The sequence below is a fragment of the Ambystoma mexicanum genome, chromosome 5q, assembly GCF_040938575.1.
Source record: "Ambystoma mexicanum isolate Mex_15411 chromosome 5q, UKY_AmexF1_1, whole genome shotgun sequence".
Lineage (NCBI taxonomy): Eukaryota > Metazoa > Chordata > Amphibia > Caudata > Ambystomatidae > Ambystoma > Ambystoma mexicanum.
In genome coordinates, this window is record NC_090933.1 from 111522793 (window position 1) to 111537069 (window position 14277).

At 52.5% G+C, this 14277-nt stretch overlaps 1 protein-coding gene across 2 annotated transcripts in view; it reads right to left on the bottom strand.

Moving 5' to 3' along the window:
- The window catches only part of HJURP (Holliday junction recognition protein), a 967877-nt gene that overhangs the window by 728360 nt on the left and 225240 nt on the right, over positions 1–14277 (bottom strand). For both annotated transcript variants that reach the window (XM_069620625.1, XM_069620626.1), the window contains exon 6: positions 4480–4534. In XM_069620625.1, coding sequence (XP_069476726.1) covers positions 4480–4534 — 55 coding nt within the window. The remainder of the gene's footprint in view (positions 1–4479; positions 4535–14277) is intronic.

Sequence of the window (14277 nt, forward strand, 5' to 3'; positions counted from 1 at the left end):
CGTTTCTGCAGCATCCAGAGTATTTTTAATGATCCTCTGGTTGACTAAGGTCCCTTCAGTAACCGTGGCCAGAAGCCGAGTACGTAGGGGTTCCGGTACCTCCTCGATGTCCTTCCGTAGTTTGCTCCATTTTGCATCTGCGTAACTTGCCAGCAAAGAGTTGTTGTTGGCAATTCTTGCGGAAAAGGCAGCCGAGGCTGTAATCCTCTTTCCTAGGACATACAATTTTTTACCCTCTTTATCTGGTGGTGCCTCGCTGGTTGACGGCGGGACCCCTGCTCTTTTTCTTGTATTTGTCACCACTAAGGAGTCTGGTACCGAGTGGCCCCTGATGTATAACTGGTACGATGGGGAAGGACTAAATAATTTTTCTATCCTCGGGTTGACCCCTCTGACCAACGCGGATGTAGATAGTGAAGGAATAATTCGTCTCTTTACTGAGGCGAGGAGGGGAATGGTTTGGCTGACAGGGGGTTTCTCCTTGATGATCTTTTCTACAAAGTCTATGTCAGGAGAAATTTCCACGGTCTCAATTTCGAAATGTGCTGCTGCCTTGCGTAGTAGTGCATTAAAGGTAGGTTGATCATCTATAGGTGACGTATTCCTAATAGGTGAGTCCTTGGGGGGTGGGGGAAAGGGGACAGGTTTAGAGCGTCAGGGTCTGAAAACGCTGATGGGGACTGGCACGGCTGTGAAGCACCTTCTTCTGGGTCTTCTCCGAAGCCCCCACCACCCATATCTGGGTTATCTTCAAAATCTTCCACCTCTAGGTTTTGTGCCCCTTCGTTGCCTAAGAATTCGTCACCCTACTGAAAGTGGGTGGTCCTCTCCAGTGAGGTCATATAAATCTACATCCTCTTGGAGGGGATCAAAACAACCGAGGGTACTTGGCCCTGGGATCCTCCTGAGGTCCCTCTCTTAATCTCTTGGGTGTTGGAAGGTTCTGAATCTCCATAAACCTCTCCATTTTGCCCATACAAAACTGGAGTCTCTCTAGGGTTTCTTGAGATACCCCAGAGCAGTCAGGGGGGAAAAGGGAGGGCCTTCAGTTTGAAAACGCTTCAACCTATCCCATAACGAAGAAAGGTACCACTTGCCTTCTGAAAAGCCATCTGGTAGGCTAGGAGTCCCTCTCGACAGAGGGGGCAGTTCCTGCCTTCCTTCTGACCTTTTCGGCATCTCCCGGGCCTTGTGAGCGGTGATCGACGTTTCTTTCGCCGTCCGTCTCTGGCTATCGGTGGAAATAATCCACGCCAGGCTCTCGACAATTAAGCTGTCTGTCGAGGATACCTCTGGCGTCGACGTTACAGGCGTTGCTTGCTCTACGCCAACGGACGCTCTCTGACAGTGCGCATCGTCTGGCGATTTAGTGATAGCGCCCTTATCTGGGGGAAGCCCAGTCGCGTTTGCCGTTGCGAGGGGGGCTTAAGACTTACGGTCTGAGAAGGCCGCCAGTAGGACCTGCGTCTCCGTTGGCGCTAATGCTCTCTTCGTCTTCGACGAGGAAGAGCCGTGGGCCGTGTGTTTATGGGAGTGTTTTTTGTGTGCGTCAGTGTCGCCGGGGTGTTCATCCCCATAAGCAGGGCGTGAGCTGAGCTTGTCGGGGCTGGGGACAGACGACGAGGAGCGTGAACGCTCCTTAGAGAGGTCTACGACTTCCGAAACGGACGTCGGGTTATCGCATTCCTCGTCACTTTCGCCGGCGCGGGTGAGGAATCAGACCTAGACATGGCGTAGGCTGCCCACCTTTAGACCCTGCGGTCCTTTAAAGTCTTAGGCTTAAGAAGCTGACAGGCCGCACAGCCGTCTTCTTTGTGGTCGAGGGGCAAGCAACGGTTACACCGTTTATGCTGGTCTTTCCAGGTAAACTTGCGCATGCAACGCGGGCAAAACATAAAGGGTGTCCTCTCCATAGCTGAGGGAACGATTGCATATGACAAAAAACCCCGAAGGAAAGGGAGGGGAAAGGGAAAGGCATTCTCAAAGAGAAAATAATAAATGTCCCACGACCCCACTCTCCCTACTGTATTTGGCTGGCGAGACTAGGCCACGTGTTCGGCGAACGCCGAAACAGCCTCCACCGTCGAAGGCACCACTGTCGAAGATCTTGATAGGCGGTGAAACAACTTCGCAGCTACGACGCCGAAGGAGGGATTTAAAGTAATAATATATTTTATAAGTTAATAACGACCAACGGTCGATAAATGTTTTTGCAATGTCTCTCGAGGAGCTCGGCGTAAAGGCGACCAATATCTGGGTGGAAAAAAACAATCTGAGGGACCTCGACGCGTGAGGGATTGTGGGTACACTGCACGTCACTATAGGGATAGTGTTACAGACACGACTTGCCGACGTCCCCTTTTCGACTACGAAAAACAAAATGCAATACTCTGCAGTGACCACTGGATGTCAGACTATGCGCAGCATGTGATTCTAAGCAGATTAACAAACATCAGAAATGGATATTATTACCCGATACCTCATAGACTTCGTTAGGGGTGAACACAGACAACTCCTTGCGAGCATTAGCAAGGACAGGTCTTGAAGAATTAATACTCTGTCGTTATCATACATCACTGGGCCCTTCTTCCTCGCCTTCTCAAGGATCCTGTGCTTATCCGGGTAGTTATGAAATCAGACGAGTACCGATCTGGGACCTCCTGCTGGTCCCCCAGCCCTGTGGGTCCTTTCAATTTTGGCTTCATCAATGGTGTCCTCCTCGAAAATGAGCTTAGTGACAAGGTAGCGGATTCTCCTCATGTCTAACTCGTTTCCCCCTCATTCTCCGGGATCCCAAAGAGACTCTGATTTTTCTGCCTCCCTCTAATCTCAATGTCATCCATTTTCAGTGTGATCTCCCCCTCTCTCCTTTCCATCTCCGACATTCTCACGTCCATTTGAATCTCCATGGCATCCCGTTAGGATTGATTGTACTCCATTTTTTCGAGTCCATCTTCCATCTTGTCCATCCTCGAAGTTATTCTGTTGCCCCTTCCCCGATGTCGGCCCGCATGCTCTGGATCTCGTCCATCAATGCTGCAACGTGTTTTTTTGTCGCTGCCGATTCTCCCCCCCGCATCCTCTTCCTGGCCGCCATGGCAGAGCCGTCTCTCTCTCTGGTTCTCCCTCTGTGTCTACTCAAAGTCAGCTAGCTTAGGTTTTACGTTCATGTGATTTCCCTCACTGCCAGTCGTGTTGTCCCTTGTCTGATCGTACCCTATTGGGAGGAGCTGACCTGCTTCCAAGTATGATTCACAAGAGGCCCCACAAGCCCTATGGATTGTCCAGCGTGTCAGTGGGCCTCTTTCTAGAGACTCATCGTGGGAACCAATGCTCGCGGGAAGTCGGCCTGGAGGTGGTCAGCCGTTTCCAGCACATTGTGGCCCTCTTTCTGGTGCTCACATGTTCTTCTCTTCTCGGGGTGCAGATCCTAGTGGGCTGGGCGTAGTTAATGTGGTGCCTGAGAGGCAGGCACACGCCCCTGGGTAGAGGGCCCTCGCCACCAGCTGGTCTCCTTTAGCGTCACCACGTGGCCCCCAGGGTCTCCTATCCTTTGCACTCCAGCTCCCATGTTCTTCCCCCGCTGCTTAATGGGGGAGCAGGGAGTGGCCAAATCAGGGGCTGGCCCCACAAGATTCACCAGATCCCACAACCTCCAGGGGGTGGGGGGAACCCCTCTGTCCTTTCTGCTGCGGTGGGGAGAGGAGGCGGCCGGGTGGTATGGGCACACGCCCCAGAGATGGGGGTTCACACATCCACCTGGCCTTCACTGACTCCACGTGGTCCCCTCTGGGAACATTATGCTCAGCTCCTCCACTTCCCAGCACCCCCACCCCCACTGTTCCAGATGGGCTGGGATTGGGCTGCCCCTGATGTCGGTCCACCAAAAGATCTCTGGTCCCTCAGCCCCCTGGGGTCGCTGGAGCACTCCGTCGGCTCTGCGCGAGCGGAGGGGTTTAGGAGGGAACCAGACAACCACCATTGTGCTTCACGCCACACTGCGTGGGCCGTGGTCCTCCCCCGGCCTGGTGTTCCTCTCTTCTATGGACCCTTCGGGCCGCTCCTGCATGCCCCGGATCACTGGTGCCCCCCTCTCACACTGTCGGACCCTCTGCGATGTGGGGCGGGGGAGTATATGCCTCGACTGTAGGTGGGCCAAGCGCCCCTGGGTTCAAGTGGCGGCCTGGCCCGGCGTCACTGTCTGCAGCCGCGGGCCAACTGTCTTCAGCCTGAGGCCTCCTTCTTAAATCCCCGGGCTGCCACCTGTGCACCGTATCTCGGCTTCCAGGGGGCCCTTGCTCTCCCCATTTCTCTGGATTGTGCCCTGGGTGCTCCCACAAATGTTGCTCCTGCTTCAGTGAGTGACTAACTTTTTACAGCTGGCTAGTAGGTTGAAACTGGAAGTGTCTCCCCCATAAATAGACATACACACTGAAAATAATGTTAAAACAGACCAATTAACTAAAGTGATGTACTTACTTGATATAATAAAGGTTGTATTATGGATATCCGAAGCAGCAGGTTTTGTCAGTTCCTAAAAATGGGACAAAACAAATTGTGAAACACTAACATTGAAAGCAACATTAAAATACTGAGCATGTTACAATGGTGAATGGCTGGGTGATGCCTATTTGAACTGGCTTTTGATTAAAACGAATTTGCAATTATCAGTCAGGTGTACAATGCATTCACCTAGTCTACCAAGCCCCGGGCCCACTCCTATCCTTCAATGAGAACATCCTCCATCTTCTCTCTGACTCCAAGCTAATATCTAAGACTCTTCTCCTGGGAGACTTATCTTGGTTTAAATGATCCAGATGATCGCAATGCACTATCCGTTGCCAACTCAATAACTCATTTTGGCCTTATAAAGCAAATAATTAACCCCACACTTATCAAAGGAAAAACCTTGTACTGGCTCGCTGATCTGAACAACATCACAGTTACAGCCACTCACTACTGCCCTTGTACAGATCACAATATCTCGAACTCTCACCCAACAGCACCTCTCCCCCTTACAGCTACCAGTAGCTCAAATAAAATGACTAAAGCCTGCATCCTGCCATTTATGGACAAACTAGTCCAAGGCACCCCCCTAACTCCCTGGCATTTTTGACCCAAACACACTAGTGGATAAGGAACAAGTTACTTACCTGTAACTGTTGTTCTCCAGCATGGGTCTGGCATTGATTCACATGCTCATGAATATTCCCCGTCGTCAGGCTGGGAATCCTCGGTCAAGAAAAAACCAGTAAAACCAGTATCAGTTTCGTTTCTGATCTGTCTTTCGTAGTAATAACCAATCACTGGTCGTGTCGTGAAAAGTCAAGTACGGGGCCTTGCAAGAAAGGGCCTGGATCTCTCCCACCCGTCGTGCGGAGGTGATGGCCACAAGAAACGCTGTTTTCCACAACAGAAACTTCAACGGGGCCGAGTGCAGAGGCTCGAACGGAGGTCCCATGAGCTTGGTCAGCACCACCCGGCCCGTGGTTCTGGTGTATCGGGAGATCGCAGCAAGATGAATCTTGATGGACGCGTGTGCCAGTCCAGCTTTGGCCAGCGTCAGCAGGTACGGCAGTACCTGGGGAGCCGTAATCCGTAGAGGGTTAATCTTCTGTGCGTGGCACCAGACAGGCACCAGACAGAGAACCTCTTCCATTTGTGTCCATAGCATTTAAGAGTCGAGGACGCCCTGGCCTTTGCAAGAACCTCTCTGCAGTCGGCCGGTATGTCGTATCCTCCAAACTCTAGCGCTGCAGGAGCCAGGCCTGCAAGTTCAGCGATTTTGGGTCATGGTGGAGGATGGCGCCTCCTTCCCTGGAGAGTAGATCCGCGTCCACCGGCAGCTTGATTGGCGGGGACGCTGATAAATCCAGAAGGTCCGGGAACCATATCTGCCTCGGCCACGCAGGTGCGACGAGGATCATCTGCACCGTGACCTCATGAGCTGGTTGACGAGCCGGATTAGCAGTGGCAAAGGAGGGAACGCGTAGAGGAACAGGCCCTCCCAGGGGAACGAGAAAGCATCACCCATGCTCCTCGCCTGGGGAAACCTGCTGGCGAACCTCCGGCACTTGGAGTTCGTCGCCGTCGCGAACAGGTCGATCTGGGGTGTGCCCCACCGTCGGAAGAGGCGATCCACTAGATCCTGCCGTAGTTCCCACATCCCTTGGGCGGCGGCCCAATGCCACAGGTCCTGCGCCTCCTTGGACAGTGCTGGGGACCTGGGGACCTGGTTCCGCCCTGTTTCCTGATGTAAAACATGGTGGTGGTGTTGTCGGTGAAGATCCTCACCACCTTGCCCTTGAGGGACGGAAGGAAGGACCTGAGGGCCCAGAACACTGCACGGAGCTCCAGGACGTTGATATGGAGGGATTTCTCCGTCGGGAGCCAAAGGCCTCTTGCGTGCACATTTTCGGTGTGCGCTCCCCACCCTTCCAGGGAGGCATCCGTGGTCACTGTCACCTGGTGGTCTGGGGTCTGGAAGTCCATGCCCGCCGTCAGATGCGCGCGGGTGCCCCACGGACCGCTCGGCGGAAACTCTCGTCCAGTGTGATCCTCTCCTCGAAGCCGCCCGTCGTTTGGATCCAGCGCGCGTCCAGGAACTCCTGTAACGGGCACATCCGGAGCCTGCACATGGGAATGAGGTAGATGCAAGAAGACATCATTCCGAGGAGGGACTTCATGGACCTCACCTTGGCCGCGTCGGAAACCAACATCCGCTGTACCTTGCCCAGGATGGACCTGGTCCTTTCCTCCGACGGGGAGGCCAGAAGGGACACTGTGTCGAGCTTCGCTCCCAGAAACAGTGCATTTTGCGCGGGTACCAGGTGGGACTTGGCGTAGTTCACAGAGAATCCCAGGTCCGTGAGAAGTTGGACGGTCCTTGCCGTGTGCTCCACGGCGAGCTCCCTCGTCTTGGCTCGGATGAGCCAGTCGTCCAGGTAGGGGTAGACGTGGATCCCCTCGCGCCGCAGTTGCGCCGCCACCGGTGCCAGGCACTTGGTAAATACCCTGGGTGCCGACCGTAGTCCGAAGGGGAGGGCTTTGAACTGGTAGTGACGCCCTTGGACCACAAACCTGAGGAATTTTCGGTGCCCCTTTAGGATGGGAATATGGAAGTAGGCATCCTCCAAATCCAACGACGACAGGAAGTCTCCTTCCTCCAGCTGACCCAGGACGTGCTGGAGGGTGACCATCCGGAACTTCTGCGCCTTGATGAACTTGTTCAGACGTCGCAGGTCTAGGATGGGGCGCCATCCTCCCGTCTTCTTCTTCACGAGGAAGTATCTCGAGTAAACTCCGGACCCCCGAAGCCTCTTTGGGACGAGTTCGATGGCGCCCTTCCTGAGCATCGCCTTTACCTCCAGGAGAAGCTGAGGGACGTGAAGCTCTTTCCTGGCCACGGGGGGGACGCGCGGGCACTTTCTTTGAAACTCGAGCGCGTGGCCCCGGGCTAAGGCGTCCAGCACCCAACGGTCGGTGGAGATGGACTCCCACACGCTGACGAAGCTCGCCAGCCGGCCTCCCACCGGGGTGCTTCGGTGGGGGCCCGACCCCACGGCCGGTTCAATTCTGTTTCGACGAGGCTTTGCCGCCTTGACCTCCTTGGCGACGACGGCGGGGTCCGCCAGACTTGCCTCGTCCTCTGTAGGCCTCCTGAGACGACGAGCGGGCCGCTTGACGGTAGGAGGAGAAACCGCCGCCGGAACCTTTGGAGGCGCCCTTGCCTCCGCTGCTCCGAAAGGGCGTCCGTCGTTGCTGCAGAACCCCAAGGGCCCGGGCCGTCTCAGTGTCCGCTTTAATGGCCTGAAGGGAATCGTCCACTGTTTTCCCAAACAGGTTGTTCCCATCGAACGGCATGTCCAGGACTCTGGTCTGTACGTCTTGACGGAAGTCCGTAGCCTTGAGCCATCCATGCCGCCTAAGGCACACGCCGTTGCCCAACTGGCGAAACCCAGTGTCGGCGATGTCCGTCGCAATAGTGATGGCGTGGTCCGACGCCACCTCACCTTCCTGTAGGATCTCCAGGGCATCGGCCCTCTTGTCGTCCGGTAGGAAGTCCAGCAGGGGAGCCAGTTTGTACCACAGCTCCCTGTCGTAGCGGGCCACGATAGCCAAGGCGTTGGCCGCTTTAATCGTCGTCGCTGCAGACGAGATGACCCTGCGTCCCATAGCGTCCAATTTCTTTCCCTCGCCGTCCGGTGGGGAAGTCGATGTGGAGGCCGCACCCCCCCCCCCGCTTTCTTCATGGCCGCCGCGGAGACGACGGAGTCCGGGGTAGGCTGCGCCCAGAGGCACAGGGGGGCCGCGTCCGGGACCCGGTACTTCTTCTCGTACCGGTCTCTTCTAACTGGCATCGTGGAAGGGTTCTTGAGGAGGGAGAGGCCCTCATCCCAAATGTCGTCCAGTAGAGGCACCGCGAGGACCGTCTTCCTCTTGGCCTCGCGCCGTTGATAAAGGAATCCTTCCTTTTTCTTCTCCTCAGGGCAGAGTTGGAAAAGCTCGGATGCCCTGGCGATCATGGAGTGGAACGATCCAATCTCGTCGGGCGGAGAAGCCCTGGTGGGAGGTGACGACGGTAGATCCTCATCGTATACCTCGTCGTCCGTACCCGTCGCTGCCGTGTCAGTCCCCGTATCATCCCCTCGGGTGGACGGGGAGGAGGGCTGGACGGGGTGCGACGGCTGAAAAGGAGGTGGAGGGTGAATCCTTCTTTTCTTGGGCGGGGGAACACCAGAAGGTCCCGGTTCAGGATCCCCCGACGGGAGAGGTTCCTCCGTCGGCAACGGTAGTCTCGTCCTTATCTCTGAACGTAAGGACTGTATAGCCAACAAAATGGCCGCCGAGTTGTCTTGCGGCGCTGGCAGAGGGGGATCCGACGGGCGATCAGGGTCGTCGTCACCTGCGTCGGGATCCATCCCGACGGGCCGGTCTTCTTCCACGCCAAGGCCGTGGCTTAAGACCTCAATCAGCTCTTCCTCCGAGGCTGAGGCCGAATCTACGACGACGCCCTGCCCCCCTTTTTCTTCCCCGCCGGGGATTTCACGGGGGTCCTATCGATGGGCACAAAAGAGGACTCCCTCTGAGGTGGCAGGGAGACTCTGAGCCCCGAGGTCGCCACCACTGGTGTAGCCTCCACAGGCTGAGCCAGGGCTGCCGCGAAGGTATCGATAGAGGGCTTGGCAGGATGGATTAAGGCCTTCACCACCTTAGGTGCGCTCACGCCTTATCCTTGAGGGGGGGGGGACACTGCCTCGCTCCCCCTCCGATGGGGCCTTCGAGCTCGACCGGGGCCTCTCCAGGAGCTTCGCCGGGTGCTCGCCCTTCCTCTTACCCGACCCAGAGCGTTGGCTCGTGGCTGAAGGTGCCGGGGAGGGTGCGCCCTGCCTGGCGCCCGTAGAGCCCGACCGTTCGGCGCTCCCGGTTCCAGCGGACTCGCGGTGCTTGGCCTTGTGTTGGACCCCCGTCGCCGGGGCGTCCTCAAAGGTCTTAGAAGACCGCTCGGATTTCTTCCTCTTCTTCTCGCCTGACGGGCTCTTCCCTTCCAGCCAGTTGGCGAGACGTTGATGGCGGTCCTTCATGGTCCGCTCCGACATATTGCCGCAAAACGCACAGTCCTTCTCCACGTGCGTCTTGTCCTCATGTAAGCAGTAGAGACAAAAGGAGTGTTCGTCCTCCTTAAAGACGTTCTGCAGCTGGCATCCAGGGCAGATCCTGAACAGCTTTCCGGGCGTCGGGCTTCCCTTCTCCTGGGCCATGTCCGGGCCTGAGAAGCTTCTGGAGTCCTCCAAAAGCGTAGCTCGACGAAATCTTCACCCTTGAGGGGCGCAGCACGAATCCGACACGGGTCCCCGTTGATCGGATGGAGAGTCGGTGGAGCTTGAGGCTCTTTTGACCGAAAAAAACAAAGTTTTTGAGAAAAAACGTGAAAAAATAGCACTAACGCTCGAGAGCAATAGCAGGAGGATCCCAACACATGAACGTACGGTAAAAATCTGAAGATGGCTGCCAGAGGCGGTGCTAAGGTAGAGGGCAGTCATTGGCTGTGGTCAGTATGACGCAGAGACCAGTGATTGGTTATTACTACGAAAGACAGATCAGAAACGAAACGGATACTGGTTTTTTCTTTACCGAGGATTCCCAGCCTGACAACGGGGAATATTCATGAGCATGTGAATCCATGCCAGACCCCATGCTGGAGAACTATAATTCGACTTTGACTCACACCATCAACGCCATGCCACCACTGACACAGAGGAAAGCTAAAGTAACCCTACATCACAACGCATGGTTTTTGCCCGAACTCAAAACTCTGCCTTCTCAAAAGTCAGGCAGAAGCAAATTGAACCATGATCCCACTGCTCTGAACAAAGCCAGCTTCTCGCAAACGACAGCCAATGTATACAAAAACACTGTCATTCTAGGGAGAAAACAGCCTACAACTGCAGGATTGAGAAAGCCAAATCTAGCCCTAAAGAACTCTTTGCCATCAAACTTCCCGATGCCAAGGAGACATCTTCACGGCACCGGTCATCAAGGACTGTGCATAAGCCCTTGCAACTTCCCATGCAACCGTAATCAACTCTTCGTTCTCCTCCTGCTCAGTCCCATCCAGCCTCAATGACGCCTGGGTCCTTCCGCTCTTAAAAAAACCAACTCTAGACCCCAACATTACTACGGACTACTGGCCTATAACCACTGTCCCCTTACTGCTAAAAATCGTGCACCGGGCGGCATACCCCGAGATCCAGAACTTTCTGGAAACCCATAACCTTCTAGGCTTACGGCAATCCGGCTTACGCCCGGCCATGGCACTGAATCAGCCCTTCTGGACCTAAAGAGCCAATTAGATGATATCAAAGATGCTGGTAAATCAGCCCTCATCCTGCTACTTGACTTGTCCACTGCCTTTGACTGAGTGGATCACCAAACCTGTGCCATCATGTGATTTCAGTGGCACATTTTTCACCTGATGCCATCTCTTGGATACCTTCCTTCCTCTCCGAGAGAACTAGGAGGGTGTTGTCCTCAAGTGCTGCAGCCTCTGCCCCCGGACAAGAGACCCTGTTTTGCATATTAAAAAGTAACTTTGGGTCTCACCCTAAATTACTAGGGCAATCCAGACGTGGACCCCTTGTTCGCTGTTCTTAGAGAGGCAAAGGTTCACCTCACTGATGAGGCCCAGCCAGGCCGAAACATGTGTCTGGGGTTGCTGTTGGTACTCTTGTTCAGAAGTGAATTGCTTTGCATTTCTGTGCTGGACTGCCCTTGGGCAGGACAAAGACTGATATGTTGTGGATATTTCTCTTCTGTGAAAGGGATAATGTGCTAAAACATCTGGTTGACACTCCCCGTGACTGAGGTCGGTAGAGAGACTCCCAGAACCCCCCTGTTTTGCATATTTAAAAGTAACTTTGGGTCTCACTCTAAATTACAAGGGTAATCGAGATGTGGACTGCTTGCTCACCGTTCTTAGAAAGGCACAGCGTCCCAGCCAGGCCAAAACAAGTGTCTGGGGTTGCTGTTGGTACTCGTGTTCAGAAGAAAATTACCTGGCATTTTGGTGCCGGACTGCCCTCGGGCAGAACAAAGAATTATATGTTGTGGCTATTTCTCTTCTGTGAAAGGGATGGCGAGCTAAATCTGGTTGAGACTTCCCCGCGACTGAGGCCGGTAGAGAGACTCACAGATCCCCCATGTTTTGCACCACAAAGCTCATGCGTCTGACATTTTACCATATATTCAACACACTATTCGACATGCTTGACGATAAAGGAATTTCCTACACAAACTATGTTGATGATACGCAGATCATGCACCCCCTCAAAGGGAATTAAGACAAAGACTCTAGCAAACTTCACTCCATCTACCACACCGTCCAGGTTTGGATGGCCTCCCATCATCTCAGTCTTAATGGTAAAACAGAAATCCTGCTGGTAGGATCGCACACTTCTCCCAAGAAGCTTAAGCCTGCCTACAAATCCTTTTACCATTGACGGCATCTGTAATCCAAGTCTCCAGCTGCGTTAAGACCCTAGCCGTACACCGGAGTACTACGCTCTCCCTCTCTAGACAAGTAATTGGCTCCTCAGCAGCTCACACTTCGAAACGTATCAACGCATGCAGAGCCTTTTTGACTTCAGAAAGCTGTGTCACCATGACTAGAGCACTTATAGGATCCAGGTTTGACTATTGCAATGCCCTATTTGCGGGGACCTCCTCACCAAACATTAAAAACGTTGAATCGTCAAGAACAATGCACTCAGAACGGCTCTCAAAATATCTAAGCATGATGACATGTCTGCAGAAAGAAGAGAGTTCCACTGACTCCCCATCCAAGAGCGTATCAACTTTCAATCCGTTGCCCTCACGCACATGTGTCTTACTAACAAAGCTCCAATTTATCTCTCCCAACAATTCTCCAAACCTCGTTCGACAAGACCAATCCGAGTGGCCTACACCAATTTGCGGACCATCCCCAGATTCACAAGCAACAAAATCGGGTGGTTACATTCGCTAAGAGATCGGAACAATCCTACTGCACCTTCAGAAAACACCTTAATACTTTACTATTAGCTAGCTGATCGGGGTTGTTTTCATCCTGAGTACCTGATTTGCCTGTAACCTTTATGCTCTTACCTGTAACTAGCGCCTTCATGCCCCCGGGTTTAGTGCGCTTAATAAATGCAAAATAAATAAATAGAAACAGGATTTGAAATCCTCTTTGGCAGATCTTTCTGTTTACTTTTAAAATTGGCTTATGCAATTCTATGTCATGTTGATTTATACCATGCACTGCTACCACCCAGGTGCTCAGCAATCACACTGTTCTCATTTAACAATAAAAACATTAGCGCCAAGCAATGGTGACCAATATTTTACAAGTTAGTCACCATAATAACACAAATTCTTCGTCCTTTAGTCCTACTCATTTGATGCCTTTTTGCTTAAAGTGCAGAAAGCACATGCTTCACAATTAAAAAAAAAACCCTATCAAATTAGTTCCATTCGGTTCTGATAGACAGGAGCGTCAAGCCTGACGATGGAGCAGCAGAGGGAATTACAGGAAGGGGGAATTACTAAAGGAGGCAACAGACTAAGAGCATAGAATTAACTGTGATGCTGGACTTGTTAATTCTCCTACCCTAAATTCATCTTCAATGTAATGGGACTATTTCCAGGCATATGCCATCATGGGAAGAGGAAACTAACATTCAGAGATTTAGATTAAATGATTCTGCATTCTTGTAGCTATCGAACATTTGTTGACATTTAAACTGTGTTTTCAGAATAGGCTATTTTATATAATGTAGGTTTCAAATTTCAAGGATGTTTCATCGAGCATACTGGACAAACACAATGTTCTTCTAATGTTGGATTATGAAACTAATGGGTTGAGGGTGTGTGGAGTTAAAGATTAGTTTTCTAAACCAATAATACACCTTAAAACAAGATGAGCCTAATCAGAAGTGGAACGCTCACATAAATCCTATATTTACTATTCCGACTTGCACAGGAAGCGTGGCTACCCAATTTGCTAAGGTAATGCATTGGGTTGGTACTTTTCATCACAACCTGCAGGAGCATCCTGTGGATGCTCGGGAAGTAACAAGCAAGGGAAGGTTTGAAAGGCTCCTTAAACAGAAAGGTATGCCTATCACAAGTGTCGGCTGTTGCCATAGCTGACTTAATTGCGCTCTGTGATGAATGGATGGTGATGCCCACGGGAGTAGATTTAAATTTTCCCTCCAGGACCCTTCATCGTTCATGTAAAACTTAACTAAAGCTGGTACTGCCGCAAGCCATTTGCAGGAACCTTCTCCGCAGCTTCATGTCTGGTACAAGAAAGACTCAAAGGTAATAAGTCAGAGGAAGAGAGTCTAAATTGAACATTAGTCTCAAGACTCTCAAGAAGTGGTAAGGTCTTGCAAGCCAGACTGTCCAGGCCCACTCCTGTGAACTGATCCTGTTCAATGGACACTGTTAGGCAGAATCCAGGGCAGTTCCCTTAGGGAGCACTACCCCAGATTAGGACTACACCTGAGAGCAATAAATCCCCTTTGGTATCAGTATGTACCGCAAAGATTTAGTTGGTAGCTGTGGCTGAGCAGTCAGACTTATCTCAAGAGGGAGATAAGCAGTATTCAGGGTTGACACAATAGGTAGTACAGTACTATGGAGCAAGGAAACACTGACCAAAGTTTTGTATTAAAAAGAGAATATATATTTATTTTATACACTTTTAAGTCAACACATAGATCACAGTTAAGGAAC